At 45.1% G+C, this 26,645-nt stretch overlaps 1 protein-coding gene across 5 annotated transcripts in view; it reads left to right on the plus strand.

The window, feature by feature from the left end:
- LOC110527653 (receptor-type tyrosine-protein phosphatase T) overlaps positions 1–26,645 on the plus strand; it is a 511,724-nt gene that overhangs the window by 205,378 nt on the left and 279,701 nt on the right. For all 5 annotated transcript variants that reach the window (XM_021609068.2, XM_036983141.1, XM_036983142.1 and 2 more), the window contains one exon: positions 19,366–19,659. In XM_021609068.2, the coding sequence (XP_021464743.2) occupies positions 19,366–19,659 (294 nt within the window). The remainder of the gene's footprint in view (positions 1–19,365; positions 19,660–26,645) is intronic.

Raw genomic sequence — 26,645 nt, forward strand, 5'->3', positions numbered from 1 at the left:
TGCTGTGTGCATAATCAATCATCAACTCTGTTTGTGAGTGTGTGCATTATTTACTTACAGTAGGCTACACAAAGTCACCATGAATTAAAATCGCACACCTTGTTTATGCTGAAACTGTACACATGACCTTGAAATGCAGTTAGTAGACAACGCAAACAAAATTGCCTCCTACTTTTGAGCTACCGGTAGGATAGGCTTATACTTTTATTTATTAAAAAAATGAATAAAAGCAGTCCAATTTCATTTGAGCCTTATCCCAAACCCTTCCTTCATGTAGCTTACAAGCCCTGTAGCTTGTAATCACTAACCCCTGACGCCTTTTCTCTACTATGCTGCACAGCTACCCTCTCAGCTTGTACTAGCCTGCTGGGTGTAGGCCTATGTTTCCTCGTTCTCCATCTTCCTCTTCAGCATCAACGCCAAGTTTGTGTAGCCAGAAGGCTCAAGTTTCATTGTTTTTATAACGCTGGCTATATTTGGATACGATGTAGGCTAGCCTATGTGTTTTGACCGATTTGTGAAAATCCTGATTTATTTTTGGCCTACTGTATGTCAGGTGTTGATTTATTTATCATAGCCTAGCATTCCTATGAATAGGCCTGCGTTAATGAAGAAGGCCCAGGAGAAGGTCCTACATTTGTTTTATGAAGTGTTTTGTTAATTTGAACCTGTTCTATTTTTCAAATCAAATCAAAGTTTATTTGTCACGTGCGCCAAATACAACAGGTGTAGTAAGGCTTAGGGCTTACAGTGAAATGCTTACTTACAGGCTCTAACCAATAGTGCAAAAAAAAGTGTGTGTGTGTGTGGGGGGGGGGGGGGGGGGGGGGGGTAAGTAAAGACATAAAACAACAGTAAAAAGACATTTGAAAATAACAGTAGCAAGGCTATATAAAGACACCGGTTAGTCAGGCTTATTGAGGTAGTATGTACATGTACGTATGGTTAAAGTGACTATGCATAAATGATTAACAGAGAGTAGGAGTAGCGTAAAGGAGGTTTGGCAGGTGGTGGGACACAATGCAGATAGTCCAGGTAACCATTTGGTTACCTGTTCAGGAGTGTTATGGCTTGGGTGTAAAAACTGTTGAGAAGCCTTTTTGTCCTAGACTTGGCACTCCGGTACCGCTTGCCATGCGGTAGTAGAGAGAACAGTCTATGACTGGGGTGGCTGGGGTCTTTGACCATTTTTAGGGCCTTCCTCTGACACCACCTGGTGTAGAGGTCCTGGATGTCAGGCATCTTTGCCCCAGTGATGTACTGCGCCGTACGCACTACCCTCTGAAGTGCCTTGCGGTCGGAGGCCGAGCAATTATCATACCAAGCAGTGATGCAACCAATCAGGATGCTCTCAATGTTGCAGCTGTAGAACCTTTTGAGGATCTCAGGACCCATGCCAAATCTTTTTAGTTTCCTGAAGGGGAATAGGCTTTGTTGTGCCCTCTTCAGGACTGTCTTGGTGTGTTTGGACCATTCTAGTTTGTTGTTGACGTGAGCACCAAGGATCTTGAGGCTCTCAACCTGCTCCACTACAACCCTGTCGATGACGGCTCGGTGCTGCTTTTCCTGTAGTCCACAATCATGTCCTTAGTCTTGGTTACGTTGAGGGATAGGTTGTTATTCTGGCACCACCCGGCCAGGTCTCTGACCTTCTCCCTATAGGCTGTCTCGTCGTTGTCGGTGATCAGGCCTACCACTGTTGTGTCGTCTGCAAACTTAATGATGGTGTTAGTGTCGTGCCTGGCTTTGCAGTCGTGGGTGAACAGGGAGTACAGGAGGGGACTGAGCACGCACCCCTGGGGAGCTCCAGTGTTGAGGATCAGCGTGGCATATGTGTTGCTACCTACCCTCACCACCTGGGGGCATCCCGTCAGGAAGTCCAGGATCCATTTGCAGAGGGAGGTGTTTAGTCCCATGTTCCTTAGCTTAGTGATGAACTTTGAGGGTACTATGCTGTTGAACGCTGAGCTGTAGTCAATGAATATCATTCTCACATAGGTGTTCCTTTTGTCCAGGTGGGAAAGGGCAGTGTGGAGTGCAATACAGATGGCATCATCTGTGGATCTGTTTGGGTGGTATGCAAATTGTGAATGTTGACCTCACATCGACTACGGAGAGCGTGATCATAGTCGCCCGGAACAGCTGATGCTCTCATGCATGCCAATTTCATTTTTTTTAATTTTGAGGGGTTGGGTTTCCTCCAGTGGTCGGGAACCAATATAGCATATGAAAGGCATTAGCTTTAAAACTGCCACTTTTTCTCTCAACCTCATGGCAAAATGTGTATAATAGCAGGACATTTGTTCTAAGACAGCGACCTTTTCTCTCAGCCTCATGGCAAGCCATTATGAACATTTAATATGTTCCGTTTTCATTCAAATGTGTTAGATTGTAACCTGTAAATGCATTTCAAACCAGCTTTTGAACCAGCACATACTTGGTTTAAATATGTTTAAATGACATTGCATCACAATTTAATGCAATACATGCATTTAAAAAAAAATGCAATATAAGCTACACCTTTTCATGGCTATACATGGAACTGTCACACTATAGAACATTGTATTTTAAAGTAAAAATGTATCCTCTGGGGATTTACTATTTAAAAACAATTCAAGAGGGATGAAAGAAGACTTTTTTAATCAATGGTGCAGCTGCAATGCCTTTTTTATCTGAGTCTTAAGAACCTGTCATCACATAGGAATAACATATTATCAGTCTTGAACTCATATGAACTGACAAACATGAATGACTTCTGTGAAGTGTGAGACAGTGATATCTATGATGCTAACGTTTACTTACCAGTAATGACAGCTACTGAGCCATTCTCTTGACAGATGCTGTCATAATATGGACACTGCAATTATGGACTGTATGACAACCACTTGAAGTGCCGAGCTATCGTCCTTTCACACCAATGCTCAGCACAATCATAATGACCTGTGTGTGTGTGTCTTTGCACATCTGTGTGTGCCGTGTTTGCATGCACATGTGTGTGTATGTGTCGTTATTTCATATGTGTGCGCGTGTGTGTCAGGCACTGTACGTGACACGTTCCACCTGTCTCCCTAACCATGTCCTCTGGGCTCCCCCAAGGCGCTCTCCTGTAGTTGAATATCCAGCACCAGGTCAGTCAGTTAAGTCATCTTTCATGTGAAGAGGGCAGTGAAGGCATAAGATAGAATAATTCAGTGGAGCCATGACTAATTTATTAATAGGTAGTGGAGAAGTCCCTATTGGCCCTCGTCAAAAGCATTGCACTTTAAAGGGAATAGGGTGCCATGTGGGACGCAGGCAAGGAGAAGGGTTTGTTGCAGACCTTGACAGTTACCTCCCCCCATCTGCAGAGAGGTGATGGTAGAGATCTACAGCATGTGATATGTCAAGACACTATGACATCATAACCTTTCAGTACTCCAACCATAGAGATCCTATTACTGTGCATTACTAATTATTACTATGAGTATTCTAATTCCTAATTCTATGACTCCAACATACCCCTCTTGTACACTAGATACTTTTCTGGTGCTGCATTCCATAGTAGCTGAAGATAGTTGTTTAAAATATGTGACTCACCACCTGCATATGGTCTTATGTAGCAAACTTTGAAATGTTTTTTTTTTACATTGGATAAAAGTAGAGACTCAGAGCTACAAAATGGTATATCAGACACTGCATTTTTTATTTTTTTATTTCAACTTTATTTAACCAGGTAGGATAGTTGAGAACAAGTTCTCATTTACAACTGCGACCTGGCCAAGATAAAGCATAGCATTGTGAACAGACAACAACACAGAGTTACACATGGAGTAAACAATAAACAAGTCAATAACACAGTAGAAAAAAATAAAAAAAATAGTATATACATTGTGTGCAAAAGGCATGAGGAGGTAGGCAAATAATTACAATTTAGCAGATTAACACTGGAGTGATAAATGATCAGATGGTAGTGTGCAGGTAGAGATACTGGTGTGCAAAAGAGCAGAAAAGTAAATAAATAAAAACAGTATGGGGATGAGGTAGGTAAATTGGGTGGGCTATTTACCGATGGACTATGTACAGCTGCAGCGATTGGTTAGCTACTCAGATAGCAGATGTTTAAAGTTGGTGAGGGAGATAAAAGTCTCCAACTTCAGTGATTTTTGCAATTCGTTCCAGTCACAGGCAGCAGAGAACTGGAACGAAAGGCGGCCAAATGAGGTGTTGGCTTTAGGGATGATCAGTGAGATACACCTGCTGGAGCGCGTGCTACGGATGGGTGTTGCCATCGTGAACAGTGAACTGAGATAAGGCGGAGCTTTACCTAGCATGGACTTAGAAAGCATAGATGACCTGGAGCCAGTGGGTCTGGCGACGAATATGTAGCGAGGACCAGCCGACTAGAGCATACAGGTCGCAGTGGTGGGTGGTATAAGGTGCTTTAGTAACAAAACGGATGGCACTGTGATAAACTGCATCCAGTTTGCTGAGTAGAGTATTGGAAGCTATTTTGTAGATGACATCGCCGAAGTCGAGGATCGGTAGGATAGTCAGTTTTACTAGGGTAAGTTTGGCGGCGTGAGTAAAGGAGGCTTTGTTGCGGAATAGATTCTAGATTTGATTTTAGATTGGAGATGTTTGATATGAGTCTGGAAGGAGAGTTTACAGTCTAGCCAGACACCTAGGTACTTATAGATGTCCACATATTCTAGGTTGGAACCATCCAGGGTGTTGATGCTAGTTGGGTGTGCGGGTGCAGGCAGCGAACGGTTGAAAAGCATGCATTTGGTTTTACTAGCGTTTAAGAGCAGTTGGAGGCCACGGAAGTAGAGTTGTATGGCATTGAAGCTCGTTTGGAGGTTTGATAGCACAGTGTCCAAGGAAGGGCCAGAAGTATACAGAATGGTGTCGTCTGCATAGCGGTGGATCAGGGAATCTCCCGCAGCAAGAGCAACATCATTGATATATACAGAGAAAAGATTCGGCCCGAGAATTGAACCCTGTGGCACCCCCATAGAGACTGCCAGAGGACCGGACAACATGCCCTCCGATTTGACACAGTGAACTCTGTCTGCAAAGTAGTTGTTGAACCAGGCAAGGCAGTCATTAGAAAAACCAAGGCTACTGAGTCTGCCGATAAGAATATCGTGATTGACAGAGTCGAAAGCCTTGGCCAGGTCGATGAAGACGGCTGCACAGTACTGTCTTTTATCGATGGCGGTTATGATATCGTTTAGTACCTTGAGAGTGGCTGAGGTGCACCCGCGACCGGCTCGGAAACCAGATTGCACAGCGGAGAAGGTACGGTGGGATTCGAGATGGTCAGTGATCTGTTTGTTGACTAGGCTTTCAAAGACCTTAGATAGGCAGGGCAGGATGGATATAGGTCTGTAACAGTTTGGGTCCAGGGTGTCTCCCCCTTTGAAGAGGGGGATGACTGCGGCAGCTTTCCAAACCTTGGGGATTTCAGACGATATGAAAGAGAGGTTGAACAGGCTGGTAGTAGGGGTTGGGACAATGGCGGCGGATAGTTTCAGAAATAGAGGATCCAGATTGTCAAGACCAGCTGATTTGTACTGGTCCAGGTTTTGCAGCTCTTTCAGAACATCTGCTATCTGGATTTGGGTTAAGGAGAAGCTGGGGAGGCTTGGGCGAGTAGCTGCGGGGGGGAGCTGTTGGCCGAGGTTAGAGTAGCCAGGAGTAAGGCATGGCCAGCTGTTGAGAAATGCTTGTTGAAGTTTTTGATTATCATGGATTTATCAGTGGTGACCGTGTTACCTAGCCTCAGTGCGGGATGTGCGGGATGAGGTCAATATCCTTCCAGGATACCCGGGCCAGGTCGATTTGAAAGGCCTGCTCGCAGAAGTGTTTTAGGGAGCATTTGACAGTGATGAGGAGTGGTCGTTTGACTGCGGGCCCGTAGCAGATACAGGCAATGAAGGAGTGATCGCTGAGATCCTGATTGAAGACAGCGGAGGTGTATTTGGAGGGCCAGTTGGTCAAGATAACGTCTATGAGGGTGCCCTTGTTTACAGATTTAGGGTTGTACCTGGTGGGTTCCTTGATGATTTGTGTGCGATTGAGAGATTTTTGATGAGCAATGGGGGAGAAATTCAGCTTTGAAAGTTGATCAACTTGTAAACTCACTTTTGAGAAAATGGCCTTTGAATATCTTGGTATCGAGTGAAGAGCTCCTCTTTGTCTACACCCATTCAACAGCGTTCACACCCTCTTAAGCTTTGGCCCCACCCATCTCGTTTCGCTCTCGTCGCGTTCAGAGCGCACACTTGACGCTCTGGCCAATGATTTTTTTTACCTCTGGATAACATGAAAACAGCCTAACCAGCCCTGCTGGCAACAATTTCATTAAGCTTTTTTGACGACGTTTACTGACTGTACACTTTACCTTAAGACATGTAGCTAGCTAGGTAAAAAATTAACCTAGCTAGGTAAACAATGTGTAAGATCACACACATCACGTAACGTTAACGCCTTTATTTTACCTGGTAGGCCAGTAGAGAACAAGTTCTCATTTACAACTGCGACCCGGCCAAGATAAAGCAAAGCAGTGCGACAAAAACAACAAGAGTTACACATGGAATAAACAAACGTACAGTCAATAACACAATAGAAAAATATGTATACAGTGTGTGCAAATCAAGTAAGGAGGTAAGGCAGTAAATAGGCCAATAGTGTCGAAGTATTTACAATTTAGCAATTAACACTGGAGTGATAGATGTACAGATAAGGATGAGCTAGTAGAAATACTGGTGTGCAAAAGAGAAGAAAAACAAATATGGGGATGAGGTAGGTAGTTGGTTGGTTGGTTGGATGGGCTATTTACAGGTGTGCTGCAGCAATCTGTAAGCTGCTCTGACAGCTGACGCTTAAAGTTAGTGAGGGAGATATAAGTCTCCAACTTCAGTGCTTTTGGCAATTCGTTCCAGTCATTGGCAGCAGAGAACTGGAAGGAAAGGCGGCCAAAGGAGGTTTTGGCTTTGGGGATCACCAGTGAAATATACCTGTTGGAACACTAATGAGCCAGCCAGCTAGCGTTAGCTTGTTAAACAACAATGAACACAGTGCCAAATCATGTCGTTACTACCCTGCATGGATCTGTTGGGAGCTAACCTACCAGGTTCATTGTTAGCTTGCTAACGTTAGGCTCTAACCGGCAAAGCAAACGGCTCTGGGATATGAATAATAACATCATACACATAACATTAGCTAGGGAGCCAGCCAGCTAACGTTAGCTAGCTAGCTAACAGTACACTTTAGCTTAAGACATGTAGCTAACTAGCTAGGTAAACAACATGTGAGATCACACACGTAACGTTAGCTAACGAGCCAGCCTAAACAACAATGAACATAGTGCCAAATCATGTCGTTACTACCCTGCATGAATCTGCTGGGAGCTAACTATGCAGGTTCAATGTTAGCTAGCTAACATTAGGCTCTAACTAGCAAAGCAAACGGTTCTGGGATACTACTAATGTCATAAAAGTAATGTTAGCCAGGGAGCCAGCCAGCTAATGTTAGCTAGCTAGCTAACAGTACACTTTAGCTTGAAATAAAACCACTTTCTGTTAAAATTAGAAATATGTAATATCTGAAAATGTGCTAGCTAGACAATCTTACCTGTTTTATTTATTTTTATTTTACCTTTATTTAACAAGGCAAGTCAGCTAAGAACAAATTCTTATTTTCAATGGCGGCCTAGGAACAGTGGGTTAACTGCCTGTTCAGGGGCAGAAAAACAGATTTGTACCTTGTCAGCTCGGTTTGAAGTTACAACCTTCCGGTTGCTAGTCCAACGCTCTAACCACTAGGCTACCCTGCCACCTAGTGGCCCTACCTGTATGCATCATCATGCATGATGGACGCGTCTCCCTGTCACGGATGCCATGCCACGGTTGCCTTTAGTTTGAAGATGTGATCTGGAGAAAGGTGTTTTCCCTATCTCTTTAGCTATCCTATTCTAATTCCACTGATTACAAATCTCAATCCTCCAGAAGTGGAGAGCAACACTTATGCAACTCTACTACACAATAAAAAAAAAATTAAAGCCGCGTTCGACAGGGTTACCAACTCTCACTGACCAGTTCAAATAGACAGAACTCGGCATGTACTGCCCACTCATTATCTCAACCAATTATGGCTTGTGGGAAGGTTGCTCACTTTTTCTGTGGCTTAACTAACAAGGCTTGTAATTTAACAATTTTATTCGTATTTACAGATGGCATACATGTTTGTTATTAAGGCACATGAAAGTTCACATGTTCCAGAAGGCATTTCTGCTCAAAAATGCATTTTGCTTTAAAAAAAATTAAAACTGTTCAAATGGCTCTCCTGTGAAGTTGTGACTTGCGACAATATATAAATGGCATCAACCAAATTCACTTGGACTGCGGCTTGATGGGCGCTCATTTAGCTGACAGTAAGAAGCTCCGTAGATTCTCTCTCTATCCATCTCACTCTCTCTCACTCACTCGGTGTTTCACACTCCCCCCCGCTTCTTGCTTTCTCTCTCTCTCTCTCTCTCCCATCTCACTCTCTCTCTCTCTCTCTCTCTCTCTCTCCCATCTCACTCTCTCTCGCTCTCTCTCCCATCTCACTCTCTCTCTCTCTCTCTCTCTCTCTCTCTCTCTCTCTCTCTCTCTCTTCCTCTCTCTCTCTCTTCCTCTCTCTCTCTCTCTCTCTTCCTCTCTCTCTCTCGCTCTCCCTCTCTCTCCCTCCCTGGCTCAGTGAAGTAAGTAAAAAACATGATATAATTCCTCCCTTGGTTCGTGCACTCAGTACCTCCCTGTGAGTCCACCATTGCTTATCTGGTGCAGCTGACCAGATCATCAATATGTGAGTATATCGGGGCCCCTACAGAGAAGTAGAGGGCCACTAGAGGTGGGGCCAGAGGTGGGCTCCCACTAAAACTGTGATGGTGGGGGTGGCTAGGGAAGCAAAAGAGAAAGAGTGAAGCTGTCATGGTGTGATGGTGAAATGGGGAGGCCTACGTTATCTCCAAGGAGACAGCCCAGGAAGACCGCATTACCAGAGGATTTGGGGCTGTGCTGCGGCGCGCTGAGGCAGGAAGCAGCCTGTGAAGAGGCTGAGTTACAGAGATGGATTAGAGAGCCAAAATACTTCAGGGGAGATAAGCAGCCAGCCCAAGAGTTAGCACTTCAAACAGTGTGTGCCAGTTTATTTATTTGTGTGTGTGTGTGTGTGTGTGTGTGTGTGTGTGTGTGTGTGTGTGTGTGTGTGTGTGTGTGTGTGTGTGTGTGTGCAGCAGTCCTGACCACACAGTAACTTACTTCAAAACAGCTCATATATTTTTCAGCCTGTATGTTTTCACCCTTGTGCCAAGAGGGAGTAGGTCTATCTTATTTGTCTTCTGGGAGTAGAGAGTGACTGTGTGCGGATGTGTTTGGATGTGTGGACAGAGATGGGTTTGGCGTGTGTGGGAGTGTTTGGCGTGTGTGGGAGTGTGCGTGTGCACGCATGTACACCACATGAATAAGTACTATAGTATTCACTGTAGTGTTTTTGCGGACATTGCTGTAGTATACTGTAGTATTTTGAGTTTGCTATAGTTTAAATACTGTAGTAAAAAAGTACTATATTCAAATAAAATGTTATTGGTCGCATACACAAATTTATCAGATGTTATGGGTGTAGCGAAATATTTGTGAAAATTAGGAGCCAGGAACCAAGCGACCATGTCTATCGGTGAAATCTTGTATTAAAAAGGATTAAAGGATTACATTTATTTTTTATCGTCAATTGCACACAAGGTCCAACTGAAACACTTCTGCTTTTAATCCAACCCCTCTGAATCAGAGAGATACAGGGGGCTGCCACTTTGGGCACCTGTTGTTGTTGTGTGGGGTTAACTGCCATGCTCAAGGGCAGAGCGTCAGATTTTTCACCTTGTCACCTCAGGGAATCGAACTAGCAATCTTTTGGTTACCGGCCCAATGCTCTAACAGTTAGGCTACCTGCCAATAATTACTATACTATAGTAATTACAGTAGTGTTTTTGCAGACTGTAATACATTGTAGTATTCAGTGGCGAATAGTGACTATAGGACCTAGGCCTTCAGCGGGACCAAAAATCTTCCAATACATTCTATCAAACAAAAAAATCTAGAAAATAACAGAAAACATAGCATCACTTAATGTGCCCAACATTAGATCTTCTGTATTTGGACCATTCTAGTTCTAGTTATTTTGATGACATCATGAATGAATCCGTCACGCTCGTCATAATGATTGGTCCAAGATGCAGCGTGGTATGTTTCCATCCTTTATTTTGGAAATTAAAACTTCAAAGAACAAAATGAACAAACGAACCGTGAGGCTAATAATAATGCTCACTGACAACTATATCTAGACAATATCCCACAAAGCACAATGGGAAAAAGGCTACCGAAATATCATCCCCAATCAGAGACAACGATAAACAGCTGCCTCTGATTGGGAACCATATCAGGCCACCATAGAAATACAATTCCTCTAGATAACCCACCCTAAAATCACACCCCGACCCTACCAACATAGACAATTAACAGCTCTCTATGGTCAGGGCGTGCCAGAATCAAACGGGCCTGGCCATGCTTCTGGCTGCCGCACACACAGAGACAGAACCGGCATGGATACAACATGGCAGACACACAGCATAAAATATTGCACCGTTTACACAATTTATGATAGCCAACACTATCACACTATCACCAATAGCAACAACAACAGTGTCACATCAAAGGTGACAGGCTCACAGTGCTGAAAGGACAGTAACTGTAATACCTGTGCACTCCATGGTGCTGAAGGAGACAAAAGTGTGGTCAAACACATAGAGACGGTTGATTGACAGGCGACAGCAGTCACACACAACAACAAATTATGTTAAAGAATAAGCAGCCCATTCACTCCAGTAGGCTCCATGTAATCATACCATGTCCAAAATGAAATGAACAAACCGGCTATTATTTCCTATTGCAAATATATTTTATAATGTTCATCACACTAATCGTTGATCTAAATTTGAAATGCAACAATGTTTCACAGTCATTATTTTCAAAGAGATAGCTAAACGCTGCAACAAAAAGCAGTCACTCACCAGATTATGATCATTTGTAAACAAAGTTTGAAAGTTAATCTTGAAAAGGGTGATGCTAACAAATTAGCAACAACATTCACCTTGAAGTTGAAACAGCTGCTGCAGCCGCCATTGCCATTTTCACACTACTACAACACACGCTAGCTAACATTGCCACACTACTACAAGCCACGCTAGCTAACATTGCCACACTACTACAACCCACGCTAGCTAACATTGCCACACTACTACAACACACGCTAGCTAACATTGCCACACTACTACAACCCACGCTAGCTAACATTGCCACACTACTACAACCCACGCTAGCTAACATTGCCACACTACTACAACACACGCTAGCTAACATTGCCACACTACTACAACCCACGCTAGCTAACATTGCCACACTACTACAACACACGCTAGCTAACATTGCCACACTACTACAACACATGCTAGCTAAAGTTGATAGCATTCACGTTGAAAACTACTGATTATTTCCTCTTCTTCTCTCTTCTTCTTCTTCAAAGTGTTATGGAAGACTGCAACCTATTAGTGTATTGACGCCACCTACTGTATTGGCTGTTTATCAGCTTTGTTATTCTGTGTTATGAATTCATTACCTCTTGCGCTCTTCGAGAAGGCCTAGACCCATCACTTTTCTTTAAATGGTCCCACCCATTGCAAGTCAAAAGGTTATTGGTTCATTCCACTGTCACTCCAAAATTCTGCTCTAATACAGTTGAATGGCAGAGGCCTTCTGTGTCACGCCCTGGCCTTAGTATTTTGTGTTTTCTTTATTATTTTGGTCAGGCCAGGGTGTGACATGGGTGATTTATGTGTCTATTAGATTTATTAGATTTATGAGGTTGTGTTTAGTAGAGTTGTCTAGGAAAGTCTATGGTTGCCTAGAGTGGTTCTCAATCAGAGGCAGGTGTTTATCGTTGTCTCTGATTGGGAACCATATTTAGGCAGCCATATTCTTTAGGTATTTTGTGTGTGATTGTTCCTGTCTCTGTGTTTGTTGAACGAGATAGGGCTGTTTCGGTTTTTCACGTTTCTTGTTTTGTATATTGTTCATTTTTTATCTTTCATTAAAGATGTATAAAGATAACCATGCTGCATTTTGGTCCTCCTCTCTTTCACCAGAAGAAAACCATAACAGAATCACCCACCACAACAGGACCAAGCGGCGTGGTGACAGGCAGCGGCAGCAGGAGCAGCAAAGTCAGGACTATAAGACTTGGGAGGAAATAGACAGGTGGGCGGTCGACCCAGGGAGAGTGCCGGAGCCCGCCTGGGATTTTCTGGAGCAGTGCGAGGAGGGTTATAGGAGAATGGAGTTGGAGAGACGAGCACGGCGGCGTGGATGGAAGCCCGAGAGTCAGCCCCAAAAATGTCTTGGGGGGTGGCACACAGGGAGTATGGCGAAGCCAGGTAGGAGAACTGCACCAACTTCCTGTGCTTACCGGGGGGCTAGAGAGACCGGGCAGGCACCGTGTTATGCTGTGGAGCGCACGGTGTCCCCAGTGCGGGTGCATAGCCCGGTGCAGGACCTACCAGCTCCGCGTATCGGCCCGGCTAGAGTGGGCATCGAGTCAAGTGCCATGAAGCCGGCTCTACGCATCTGGTCTCCAGTGCGTCTCCTTGGGCCGGCTTACATGGCACCGGCCTTGCGCACGGTGTCCCCAGTTCGCCTGCATAGCCCAGTGCGGAATATTCCACCTCGCCGCACTGGCAGGGCGACCGGAAGCATTCAACCAGGTAAGGTTGGGCAGGCTCGGTGCTCAAGAGCTCCAGTGCGCCTGCACGGTCCGGTCTATCCGGTACCACCTCCACGCATTAGCCCTCCGGTGGCAGCTCCCCGCACTCGCCCTGAGGTGCGTGTCCTCGGCCCAGTACCACCAGTGCCGGCACCACGCACCAGGCCTACCAGGCCTACCAGGCTGCCGGAGTCTCCCGTCTGTCATGAGCCGCCAGAGTCTCCCGTCTGTCATGAGCCGCCAGAGTCTCCCGTCTGTCATGAGCCGCCAGAGTCTCCCGTCTGTCATGAGCCGCCAGAGTCTCCCATCTGTCATGAGCCGCCAGAGTCTCCCGTCTGTCATGAGCCGCCAGAGTCTCCCGTCTGTCATGAGCCGCCAGAGCCGCCAGTCGGTCAGGATCCGCCAGAGCCGCCAGTCGGCCAGGATTCCGCCAGAGCCGCCAGTCGGCCAGGATCCGCCATTCAGCCAGGATCCGCCAGTCAGCCAGGATCAGCCAGAACCGCCAGGAGAGCTTTTCTCCTCTATAGCGCTGCCGGAGTCTCCCGTCTGTCATGAGCCGCCAGAATCTCCCGTTGTCATGAGCCGCCAGAGTCTCCCGTCTGTCATGAGCCGCCAGAGTCTCCCGTCTGTCATGAGCCGCCAGAGTCTCCCGTCTGTCATGAGCCGCCAGAGTCTCCCGTCTGTCATGAGCCGCCAGAGTCTCCCGTCTGTCATGAGCTGCCAGAGCCTCCCGTCTGTCATGAGCCGCCAGAGCCTCCCGTCTGTCATGAGCCGCCAGAGCCGCCCGTCTGTCATTAGCCGCCAGAGCCGCCCGTCGGCCAGGATCCGCCAGAGCCGCCCGTCGGCCAGGATCCGCCACAGCCGCCCGTCGGCCAGGATCCGCCAGAGCCGCCCGTCGGCCAGGATCCGCCAGAGCCGCCTTTCGGCCAGGATCCGCCAGAGCCGCCAGTCGGCCAGGATCCGCCAGAGCCGCCAGTCGGCCAGGCTCCGCCAGGAGCCGCCAGTCGGCCAGGAGCCGCCAGTCGGCCAGGATCCGCCAGAGCCGCCAGTCGGCCAGGATTCCGCCAGAGCCGCCATTCAGCCAGGATCTGCCAGAGCTTCCTCTCAGTCCTGAGCTTCCTCTCAGTCCTGAGCTTCCTCTAAGTCCTGAGCAGCCTCTCAGTTTTCAGCTACCCCTCAGTCTTCAGCTACCCCTCAGTCTTGAGCTACCCCTCAGTCCCGAGCTACCCCTCAGTCCCGAGCTACCTCAGTCCCGAGCTTTTCCCTCAGTCCGGAGTTGCCCCTCAGTCCAGTGGTGCCCTTTGTTAAGATTAGTAGGCCAAGGTCGGCGGCGAGGGTCATCACTCTAAGGATGCTAAGAAAGCAGACTAAGACTATGTTGGAGTGGGGTCCACGTCCCGCGCCAGAGCCGCCATCGTGGATAGACGCCCACCCAGACCCTCCCCTATGGGTTTAGGTGTGCGGCCGGGAGTCCGCACCTTTGTCCTGGCCTTAGTATTTTGTGTTTTCTTTATTATTTTGGTCAGGCCAGGGTGTGACATGGGTGATTTATGTGTCTTGTCTAGGGGTTTATTAGATTTATGGGGTTGTGTTTAGTAGAGTTGTCAAGGAAAGTCTATGGTTGCCTAGAGAGGTTCTCAATCAGAGGCAGGTGTTTATCGTTGTCTCTGATTGGGAACCATATTTAGGCAGCCATATTCTTTAGGTATTTTGTCGGTGATTGTTCCTGTCTCAGTGTTTGTTGCACCAGATAGGGCTGTTTCGGTTTTTCACGTTTCTTGTTTTGTATATTGTTCATATTTTATCTTTCATTAAAGATGTATAAAGATAACCACGCTGCATTTTGGTCCTCCTCTCTTTCACCAGAAGAAAACCGTAACATTCTGCCCAGCTTCTTAAGGCCTAGCCATTGGCTGGCTGAGCAAGCTAGATTTTTCTGCCCAGTATTAACCCTTTTCTTTCCAACACAAAATTAAGACATGAAATCTGAAAATGATTACAATTATTGTACAGATTATATAGATATTAAATATAAATTGAATTACAGAAATATATATGTTTTATAAATCCTTAGGCCTTTTCTGGCCTAGAAGGTACTGATGGTTCCCCACTGGTAGTATTTACTTTAGTATTTTTGCCAACTGTAGTATTTACTGTAGTGTTTTTACAGACTGTAGTATACTGTAGTATTTACTGTAGTGTTTTTGCAGACATTACTGTAGTATTTACTGTAGTTCTTTTGTTTGATTATCTTTGACATAGAAGCTTTCTCCTTGAGAAAACTACACATTTTCCATAACCTGTGGGTGGGTAGGACTGGGATCTGAACAGATCCTCTATTGTTTTCTATAACCTGTAGGGAACACAATAATGCACACAGCGTATATTTGGCATGCAGATTCCTCCCTTACATATTGGGATATGGGGAGGGGAATAGGCAGGGTATATGCAAATTAAATAATCAAATCAAACTTTATTTGTCACATGCGCTGAATACAACAAGTGTATACCTTACCGTGAAATGCTACTGACAAGCCCTTGCTTTAATCAAAAGACAAGGCAACATGAAGGCCAGGGGGGAAAATATATCTGAGTGAGAGTGGATATTACTAAAGTTAAAAACTGTAGTGTTTTTGCGAACTGCACTGTTTATGCAGACATTACTGTAGTATTCTACAGTATACAACAAAATGTTATAGTAAATACTAAAAATGATCAAGGGATACTACAGTGTGCAGTATAGTATTCTACAGTATGCTACAGTTTACTACAGAATGCTATAGTAAGTACTGTTGTATTCTATAGTAAACTGTAGTATTTTTTCATGTGAATGTGTGCGTGCACACATGTGTGCAAGCACGTGTGTGTTTGTGGGATTGCAGGTCAGGTGTTCACAGCGGTGGGTTTCCTTTGAGCAGTAGGAATGGAGGATTCATTCCCATGGTTCCTGTGGGGGAGTCATCCCCCCTGGGATACGCATTTCATTGCCTCTACCTGGACCTCACTCCTTTTGAATACAAGTGGATGCTTTTTTCTCTGCTTTCTCTACCTCTCTTTCACTATATCATTGTATAACCTCACTCAGATATATTTTTCTCCCTGGCCTTTGTGTTGCCTTGCCTTTTGATTAAAGCATTCTTTGTGGGCATGCACTGGAAAGTAACATCACAGGCAACAAAGGCATTAGCCGAGGGGCGCATATACTGAATACAATACAATCCGTTCCCCCAAATACATATCCAATCACCCTATAATGCAGATAAGACTCCATGTTTCCTCCACAAAGGTCAAATCATAGCACTACCGATATAAATAACAATGCATAGCCTATCGAATGCTGATTCCAGCACATTCAAAAAGTGGGGCTCAAGGTATGCTATTATACCAATTCAGAACATGCTGCTTTTAGAGAGATATACCAGAGATAGTACAATTCCTGGTGGCGTGTTGTTCCACTACCTTAAATTACCCCCTCTAAGATCCTCAAGCTGTTATCAGCTCTCATTAAAGATGGAGGGAGACAGTCCCTGGAAAAATCATAAAATAAATTGATTTAATCAGCAGAGCACTCTGAGGGCCCACTCCTGGGTGGCGAGGCGCTCCCTTCAGTGTGCTGCACATGAAAGCAGTGGGGTCTATCGGTGTGCCTCCGTAGAATTCAGAGAGCTGAAAATAGGCTTGTGGTGATAATGATACTGGGAAGCTGGTAGTCTTGTCTAATGACGTTTCAGCGTGCATCTCCTCAATTTTCTCGATCACTCTCTTCTTTTTTTGCAAGTGCAAGGGGAAAAACAGATTTAGGTCATTATTGTCTCACAGCTACCAATTCCTTTTCTGGTATATGTTTTCCTCCCCTTTTACCTCTATCTTGCTTCCTGTGCCAACTGGGGCTTGATCTGATAACTTGAGATTGTTAAAGCTTTACGGAATATCCCCAATTTACCAACTCAGTAACACTTTAACACGTTATCTGGCTATGGTTATATTATAATATGACAAGTTATAAAATGGTCATAACACTGTCATGGCACATATATTTAGACCTGTTGTTTTTAAAACATAATTATTTTATTTTATGGCTGGTTATGACACCTACATAAGTGTCAAAACCCACAAAACCTACCACACAAGGCAAAACATTCCATTACACCATAGCCTACGTGTCAACAGTATGTTTATGTAATGTACTTTTCATTACAACAAAACAAAGGTTTTAAGAGACAACATTTCAAACGAAAAGGAAACTTCTTGGCAGGGAAAAAACTATTATGTCATAACCAGCTTTAAAATAATGCAATATATGTCACAACAGGTGTAAATATATGGGTCATGACAGTGTTATGACCATATTATGACAGGTTATGACAAGTTATGTCAGCTTTTATTATTATGACATGTTAATGACCGTGTTATCAGAAACTCCCCGCAGTGTGCCAGGTGATAAAGACGAGGGCAAACAGGACCTTGGTCTCCCCTGATTTTTCCCCTGAATGCACCCGAAACACGCACTGATAGCCGTTGTGTGGTTTGCCCATGCTGAAAAAATATCAAAACCTAAAAATGGAAGTTAACCCCATTAACCCCATGGCCGGATACCTCCCAGAGAGGATGCAAGGATGCAACACCCGACAACAGTGGTGGTAGACCACAACAGTCACTTGGCCCTTTCCTCTCTCTTGTCCTCTTAAGTGGGAATTTTTGCCTTTTATTCATGTACTTATCTGGCTACTTTTATCACACCAGATACATTCGCCAAGCACAACCAAAGCAAAACAACAGCATGTGCCGTCTTTGCTCTCACCAACCCTGTAAACATTGCATCACCTGTTCCCTGTTAGCACGTGTTCACTGTACCATTTGTAATGATGACTTACCTGGATGGCACATTTTCATAATTACGCACTGTGCCAGAAATCACTAATCTTTCTGATGGGCGGTGCCGCGGCACAGTTCAAATGGCCCCAGCCAATGAGGAGTGGCGGTGAGAACATGCTGCTGATAGGGTTGTGCTGACACAGGCCTTTGCACTTACCAAAAGAAATGAAGTAGTGCACCTTTATTAATGGAAGGGAGGGAAAGCAATGCTTTATGATCATCCTGCACCTTGCCGAGATACCATGTCCCGGAGATGACTAGGAGCCCGATGATAGATGAGTAATTTACTCCCAAGAATGCAAGCACAATGCATATTGTAATGGCCCCGCGAAAAAGTTTGAGAGACAATACTTTGCTTTAGAGAGCAGACCATTATTCTTCCATAAGGAACTGGCAAAGATTGACAAAATACTTTTCCCAAAAACGTTATGATGGATTAGAACAGCAGATTTAAACCCCATGATGATAGCACAGTTAGGACGTTTGAACGCTCTCCATGTCACCCTACTGGTGGTATTAACGTTAATTTCATCATTATACCTTGGGCCCAGTTTTTCCCGCGGGTCACATAGTCAGGCCAAAATGCCTGGCCTTAGCTCTAAACCGTTACGTGGACTTTCATAACCTGCAGTATTACGGTGTCCATATTAGGACAGCCTTAGCAACTCCTTCTAAGACTGGCTTATTATGGACACCATACAAGTCAACTATTACCTCATTTCTCTTTAGTCATAGAGTAAACTCTCCCTGAGTATGACCTCAATGCATCTGTAATTCTTCAGTTTCTGTCTACAGTCTGCAGTCTTTCCAACCATGGAGGAGCTAAATGTGGCCTGGTAATCTGGCTTAGTTGATTACATGGGAACACACACTGAGCAACACCCTCTAATGGGGGACTGGGTCTGCTGCTGCTACGCATGGCTGGGTACCTTCACGGGTGGTCTCCCATGCTCAGACGAGGATTACTACCCACTCCTCTGCTTTACTCCTCTTCTGCCTCTCTCTCTCTCCCTGTCTTTATGTTTGTTAGCCTCCCACTCTCCCTCTCTCTCTCTGTCTCTCTCTCTCTTTTATCTTTCTCACTGTCTGTCTCTCTTATCCCATAACCCCCTGTCGAGAGGAAGGAAGGAGAGATACGGAGCCGTTCAATGCACTGGAAGCCCTGTGCTGTCTCTTGTGGATAATGTCACAGGGTATAGGGCTGCGCTGGTTGAGTGGAGAGCAGGGTAGCATGCAGCGAAGGGGAATATGGGAAAGAGTGAGGCACTTCACCTCATTAGATGCAATGCTCTCGCAGGCATTCAGTTTAGTTCGGATACAATTTACCTCTGGCAGAAGGGTACCACTCAAGTTTGGATTTGATTTCACTTTGTGAAAGTGTTTGATAATAACCCGTTTACATACATTGTTATGACACAGTTTACATGCTCCATGGCACTCATTCATAACTGTTCATATCATGCTGCCAATTCATGCTCCCTTAAAACCACTATTATCTATCACAGGGGTTCCCAAAATGTTCTCACACACAATCCCAAATTGACATCAGGAAATTGCAGTGACCTCAATAATTTATCCACATACATTTGGGAACCACTGACCTAGGCCTATATTCTAATCTCCATTGTCCTCTCTCTCTCTCTGCCCCCTTAGCTCCCCCCACACCCATTGCCCCTCCGGAGCTCTTGGCGGTGGGGGCCACCTACCTGTGGATCAAGCCCAACGCCAACTCCATCATCGGGGACGGACCTATCATCCTGAAGGAGGTGGAGTACCGCACCACCACGGGCAACTGGGCCGAGACCCACATCGTGGATGCCCCCACCTACAAGCTTTGGCATTTGGACCCCGATGTTGAGTATGAGATCAAGGTTCTGCTGACCCGGCCAGGCGAGGGAGGCACGGGGCCCCCGGGACCTCCACTCATCACCCGGACCAAGTGTGCTGGTGAGTGGAACAATGTGGTTTCTTTGTCGGTGTTGTGTTTCTGTCTGTGTTCTATTATGTTCATGTGCTCGTCTTCCTGGGTTCCTTCTAACTAGAGAATAATTAACAATCTGTAGATAGGCTTTACTCCTAGTTTGAGGGATAGTGTGTGGATCCACATAGTGTGTGTGTGGATTTCTACTGCTCATCTTTCAGTGCTGTATACACTGGGCTCCTATTACCAGCTATTTCTTCTTTGATGATGGGAGCTATATTCCATTATCTAAGTGAAGGTTATCGAATTCATCACAAGTGAGAACAGTCACTTTTTCCAAAACGTGGAAAACGAGAACCAAATAGATTATTTCCTTGCAACAGTGAATCAATGACTTCACTGTGCACCACCTGCCTCCATAAGGTCCACCCCACCTTCGGCTTCTAAAGTTCACACTTCCTGATTCATCCGAGACACTCCGTTTGCATCCCAAATGGCACCCTTTTCCCTTTATAGTGCACTACTTTTGACCAGGACGCATAGGGTAGGTGGGAGACATTTTTGTTGTTGTAATTATTGGCCCAGTGGGTAGCGTATGCAGCATGCAGAAGAAAGACACACTTCATTTAATAAAGTGACTGCTAATCAGATCAACCCTGTGTGTGCGTGTGTGAGAGAGACTGTGTGTGTGCAACTGTGTCTGTATGTGACTGTTTGCTTGTGCATGTGGGTGTGCGTGCAATGGCTCCTGTGGGGCTCTGATGGGGAATGGTAATTGAGGTGAGCAGATGAGCAGCCGTGGGAAGTCTCTGTTCTCCAGGTGAGAGACATGATGAAGGAGCTGCGTGTGGCAGCGCCAACACAGTGGGGAAGCACCAATGATCTGGAGAAAATGAAGCACTGTTAGTGTCCCCTCTCTCTTTTTCCCTTTTCTTTCTCTTTCTCTCTGCACCTTTCTCTTTCTCCTGTTCTTTCGCTCTTTCTTATTTTTCTGTTGACTTCTCTCTCCTTCAATTTAGTCTCTATACTTTCTGGCAGTTTTCTTCTCTGTATTTCTATAATCCTTCTCTCTCTTTCTCTTATTCTCTTTCTCTACTTTGCTTTGAATTCTCTCTCTCTCCATTGAGTCTGTATTTCTTAATCTCTCTCTCTTATCTATTTCCCCCTGTTCTTTCCCTCTCATTACCCACTGCTTTACTCAACATCTCATTCTTATTCTCCATCTGGAAAACTGATTAGATATAAGGGCAGAAGGCGAGACCCAGATGCAGACAAAGGAGGCAGATGGTTAGAGTCTTTGTTGTTTATTTCATCCAAAAGGAGTAGGTAAGGGAATGGCCGTGGACAGGCAAAAGGTCAAAACCAGATTCTGAGTCCAAGAGGTAAAGAGTGGCAGACAGGCTGGATGTCAGGGCAGGCAGAAAGGGTTAGGGAGGCCTGTACGGAGTCCAGAAAAAACAGGCAAGGGTCAAAACCGGGAAGACTAGAAAAAGAGAATGGAGTACAGGAGCATGGGAAAAACACGCTGGTTTACTTGAAAGCATACAAGAAGAACTGGTACAGAGAGACAGGAAACACAGGGATAAATACACTAGGGAAAATAAGAGACACCTGGAGGGGGTGGAGACAATCACAAGAACGGGTGAAACAGATCAGGGCGTGATGTTGGATTTGCAAAAACTCATAAATGTAAGGGAACGTTTAATCTTTATTCAATGACAGGGTGATATTCTTGGGTTGATTCTATGTTGAATTCCCATTAGTTGACAACTCAACCAAATGTAAATCAAAACTTGATGTTAAACTGATGTCTGTGTCCAGTGGGACAGTTGCTGCCTTCTCAAACCTTTTGAAGTTTATGCAGGGTGAACATGTCTGGGAGTGTGTCTGTGTGTGAATCTGCCAATGAATGTCTGTCTCCAATCTTCGACCTTTGGCTTTTTGTATGTTGGTGCTGTGACTATATGTGTTCAAGGTAGTTTGCGCTACTCTAAGTGCCTCTGTGTGTGTGTGTGTGTATGCGTCTGTGTTTATGTGCTCACATTTGTGTGCGCGTGTCTTTGTGTGGTCCTTTGGCAGCCACCATCGCTCTCTGTACCAGTAAACAATTTAGCTAGGTGAAAATTATGTGCTATAGTGGTACCTGCCACCGGCTCTGCAGGTATCCACCACACCACCCCCCCCACACACACACACACACTCCTGGGCTCCCTGTCTCAGAAGCCCCACTCCCTCTCAGCGGGCTTCCACAGCACTTCTTGCCTGATGAAATGCTCCCAATTCCAGCTGACAGACACTATCTGATCTGCGCCACCGCCAGCCGCAGCCGTTTGCATTATGCTAATCCAGGCCCATGTAAAAAGTGCTTTCTCGCTAATGTACAGCTACGGGCGGTGGCATTCACTGTGACATTCATCAGGCATGTGTGGAGAAGACGCTGCACCACACATTATCACTGTCAAAGGCAAAGGCAATGAACAGAGCCCCCCTGGAGGAAACTGTAGAAGATGTCAGCTCCGAATGGAGCCGGAATGGAGGCTGAACGGAACACGCAGAAATCGATACGGTCCGCATGAAGAGGAGTTTGTAATACATCCCCAAACAGGCTAAAAAACAAGAAGGGGACCTTTCTTGGGTTGTGAGCCGACCGCTCTCGGACCAGTTACAGAATGCCCAGTCACTTCGGATTGGGCTGTAGAAGCTAACCTGAGAACAGTGTTGACAAGGGGTAGATCTTTCTGTACAGTAAGCTACGCAGTGCTGCATCTCAACTCGGTTCAGGCTCTGTTAATGTGTTCCATCCAGAAGGTGTTGGTCCTCAGCCTAAGTTACATGAATCAGAACAAACCCCGCTTGACAGTGTCAAACTACCACACAATTGTGGTGTGTTTCATGTGAGCTGAAGATCGGACACTGTTCGAGATGTCCGAGTGCACGAAGATGAGTCAGAACCAATAGACAAATTACGATGCTTGGGCATTTGTGTTTGTGCACAAGTCTGTGTGTGTGTGTGTGTGTGTGTGTGTGTGTGTGTGTGTGTGTGTGTGTGTGTGTGTGTGTGTGTGTGTGTGTGTGTGTGTGTGTGTGTGTGTGTGTGTGTGTGTGTGTGTGTGTGTCCGTCCGTCCGTCCGTCCGTCCGTCCGTCCGTCCGTCCGTCCGTCCCTGCGGCCCAGATCGATGTGGAAGAGGCTGCCTGTTTTCATCATATCAGAGTCAACCAGGAGGGAGAGAGAGAGGATGAAGGGTGAGGAATGAGGGAGGGAGGGGAGACAGCGGGGGCAGAGTGGAGGTGATGTGGAACAAAGGTGCTGCTGGCCGCGGCTCAATAGCTCTGTACTGTAACTCCTCTGTGTACTGGGCTAGCTTGGCTGTGTGAAGTGCAGCAGAAAGAAACATATGTTTTCTGAAGTGTCGGCCGCCGTGTTTACCTGTCAGATAGATCTCGTGCCGGGATGGGGGGTGTAGAGAGGAGAAGGGCCTCATAAATGCTCAGGGGCCCGCTCGCTTCTGCCTGGCTGATTTGAGTGTTGGCAGCCTGCAGCGCTTGAGTGGGCTTTGTCGTGGCACACCAGGACCGAGGGGGAAACACAAAGCACACATTGCTATTCACGTCTACATCCTCCAACACCTGGGTGTATGACCATTACAGTGGATGTAATGTTATCTTATTACATTCAGGTCAAATTCAAGACCCATTACTACTCTCCGCCAGGCAGTTGTGGAGTAAGTACCACATTTTCATACTTGAGTAAAAGTAAAGTTACGTTAATAGAAAATGACTAAAGTAAAAGTGAAAGTCACCCTGTAAAATATTACTTGAGTAAAAGTCGTCTAAAAGTATTTGGTTTTAAATGCACTTAAGTTTTAAAAGTAAATGTAATTTCTAAAATATTTATAAACAATATAATTGGACAAGTTTCCTGTCCTGTTGAGCATTCAAAATGTAATGACTACTTTTGGCTGTCAGTGAAAATGTATGGAGTAAAAATTACATTATTTCATTAGGAATGTAGTGGAGTAAAAGTTGTCAAAAATATAAATAGTAAAGTACAGATAGCCCAAAAACTACTTAAGGACTTTACACCACTGCCACCAGGTGACGATGAGGGACGTGACATCTTTGGCTCCCAGCGTGTTGCTTCATCTCATGTGTCACCCCCGCCGACTGGCACACATTCTTCCACCCGGCCCTAACACCCGCGGTGGCGAAGTGTGTTCGACTCGTTAGGAGGTGGACTGAAGATGCCTTTAATCCATTTTGCGCTGAGCGTGAATGATCTATAAACTATAGACCTCCGCTTGACTGTCAACCAAACAGAATTTATTCTTATTGTCTTTCCCCTCACGTTACGATAAATCTCCCCCCTGTGCGTTGGAAGATGAAGGTGATAATGTGCTTGTGAGAGCTGTGGTGGCAAGAGTTCATCTTACTCATCCTGCAGTCTCTCTCTCTGTCCTTGGCTGGTTGCCCCGAAAATACCCACCTACACATGTTCCCCCCTCCTGGAGGATCAAATGGACACTCTCCAATAACCGGATTTTCTGTTTTATTAGGTAAATCCCATCCATGAAGAAGTTTTGGAAAATTTCCAAATTGACATTGGATAATTTTTAATATTCTGATGAAAAAATTGCCTTTTTAAAAGATCTCATAGCTTCCTAAACTCTAGTGTTAGTGTTAAGTTTGAAGTTTCTGGGTTTCTTAGAGTTCAGGCACATTTAATGATTTATATGGCTCTCTCTTTAGACTGCCATGCTTTAGTGCTTTCTATTACCATTGCCCTTCATAAGCTTTTCATAGATGATGGGCAGTGGACCGTTGTCTGGCCTAGAATTCATGCCGAGCCCAAATGCATGGTTTTAAAGGACAACGCTACTGTTAATTTGTTTGCATTATTTCTGTGCAAGGAGAAGATGGCTTTGCTCGACCTCCAAGGCTGGTCTCCTGGGCCAGCATTAATCTTTCCGCTCGCCATGATCTGAGAGGAGGACTTTGCAGTATAACATTTATCTCCAACAGTTCTTTCTCTCCTAAGTCGCCGCTGCTACTGCCACGGAGGGGCTGTCCTGCCACACATGCACACTCAGACACGTGCACACTCGCACATACACGGACACACTTTCTTCACTCTCACACAGGTCACTCATCTCCCTTCAGGGAGTAGTGAGGAAGACATGGAGGAACGCTCTGATGATCTGGGGGACGCAGCCTCTCCTGGATTGATCACTCTTTAAAACACCTTCCCTCCTCTGTTAACTGACTGAATATTTATGAGGCAGGATCTAATGTGTCTCCTGGCTTATGTCCTCACACTATTAAGAGATGGGTATTTGATTTACCAGCAGGATATATGACTTTCCTTTACTTCCTTGCCAACTGCAGCTTTTTGATTTAAAAGACTCAAGCTTTAAAAACAACCTTTTGTACCGGGGAAGGGACAGGGATATTTTAACCTCTAGCACTTAGCCATCCCAGATCCGGGATCGTGAATACAGCCTCAAGCTCATTACCATAATGCAACGTTAACTATTCATGAAAATCGCAAATGAAATGAAATAAATATGCTAGCTCTCAAGCTTAGCCTTTTGTTAACAACACTGTCATCTCAGATTTTCAAAATATGCTTCTCAACCATAGGAAAACAATCATTTGTGTAACAGTAGCTAGCTAGCGTAGCATTTAGCGTTAGCGTTAGCATTCAGCAGGCAACATTTTCACAAAAACCAGAAAAGCATTCAAATAAAATCATTTACCTTTGAAGAACTTCAGATGTTTTCAATGAGGAGACTCTGTTAGATAGCAAATGTTCAGTTTTTCCTGAAAGATTATTTGTTTAGGAGAAATCGCTCCGTTTGGTGCGTCACGTTTGGCTACCAAAAAAACCCGAAAATCCAGTCATCAAAACGCCAAACTTTTTTCCAAATTAACTCCATAATATCGACTGAAACATGGCAAACGTTGTTTAGAACCAATCCTCAAGGTGTTTTTCACATATCTCTTCGATGATATATCGTTTGTGGAAGTGTGCTTTCTCTCCTGAATCCCAGGAGAAAATGCACGCACCTGAAGATTACGCACCAATTTAGACAAAGGACACCGGGCGGACCCCTGGAAAATGTAGTCTCTTATGGCCAATCTTCCAATGATATGCCTACAAATACGTCACAATGCTGCAGACATCTTGAAGCAACGACAGAAAGGGCAGGCTCGTTCGTGGTGCATTCACAGCCATATAAGGAGACACTGGAAAACAGAGCTTCAGAAATTCTGCTCATTTCCTGTTTGAAGTTTCATCTTGGTTTCGCCTGTAGCATGAGTTCTGTGGCACTCACAGATAATATATTTGCAGTTTTGGAAACGTCAGACTGTTTTCTTTCCAAAGCTGTCAATTATATGCATAGTCGAGCATCTTTTTGTTACAAAATATTGCGCTTAAAACGGGCATGTTTGTTTTATCCAATAATGAAATACCGCCCCCATAGACTCAACTGGTTAATTAAACAAAAAAAAGTTTGAATCAAAATGAGTTAACATGCTGCAATTCTCATCAAATTGTTATGAAGACAAGGGGACAATGTGCTGTCGTAGTGAAAGAAACATGAAATAAAGCTACTAACACTGCATGGAGTCTTTTCACCAATGACATCTTGTTTTATGTCTAACCTAGCAATCAATATGTGCTTGTGGGCCTTGTCAAGAACTTCAAGACTATCAAAAGCTATGTCAAATATCCTTATAATGCAAGAAAGACAATAAGCCAAGTGTCTTCAAGGACTCGACCAGGGAGGCCCGTTGAGAACAGCTAATCCTTGCTTTTTCTTCTTAACATGGAACGTTAAGTGATTTAAGGCACGATTTATAAACAACATAGGCTTTTTTTTAAAACACTGACGCACCAGTCAACACTGATCGGCCACTCAAACTGGGCCCAAGTTAATCAGAAAGGCTCTTCACATGCTGAAAGGCCTCTATTTCTACTTTCACCTTCCCCTCTGCTCTCCCCTCTCTCTC

This window comes from Oncorhynchus mykiss, chromosome 7 (assembly GCF_013265735.2).
Source record: "Oncorhynchus mykiss isolate Arlee chromosome 7, USDA_OmykA_1.1, whole genome shotgun sequence".
Taxonomy (NCBI): Eukaryota; Metazoa; Chordata; class Actinopteri; order Salmoniformes; family Salmonidae; genus Oncorhynchus; species Oncorhynchus mykiss.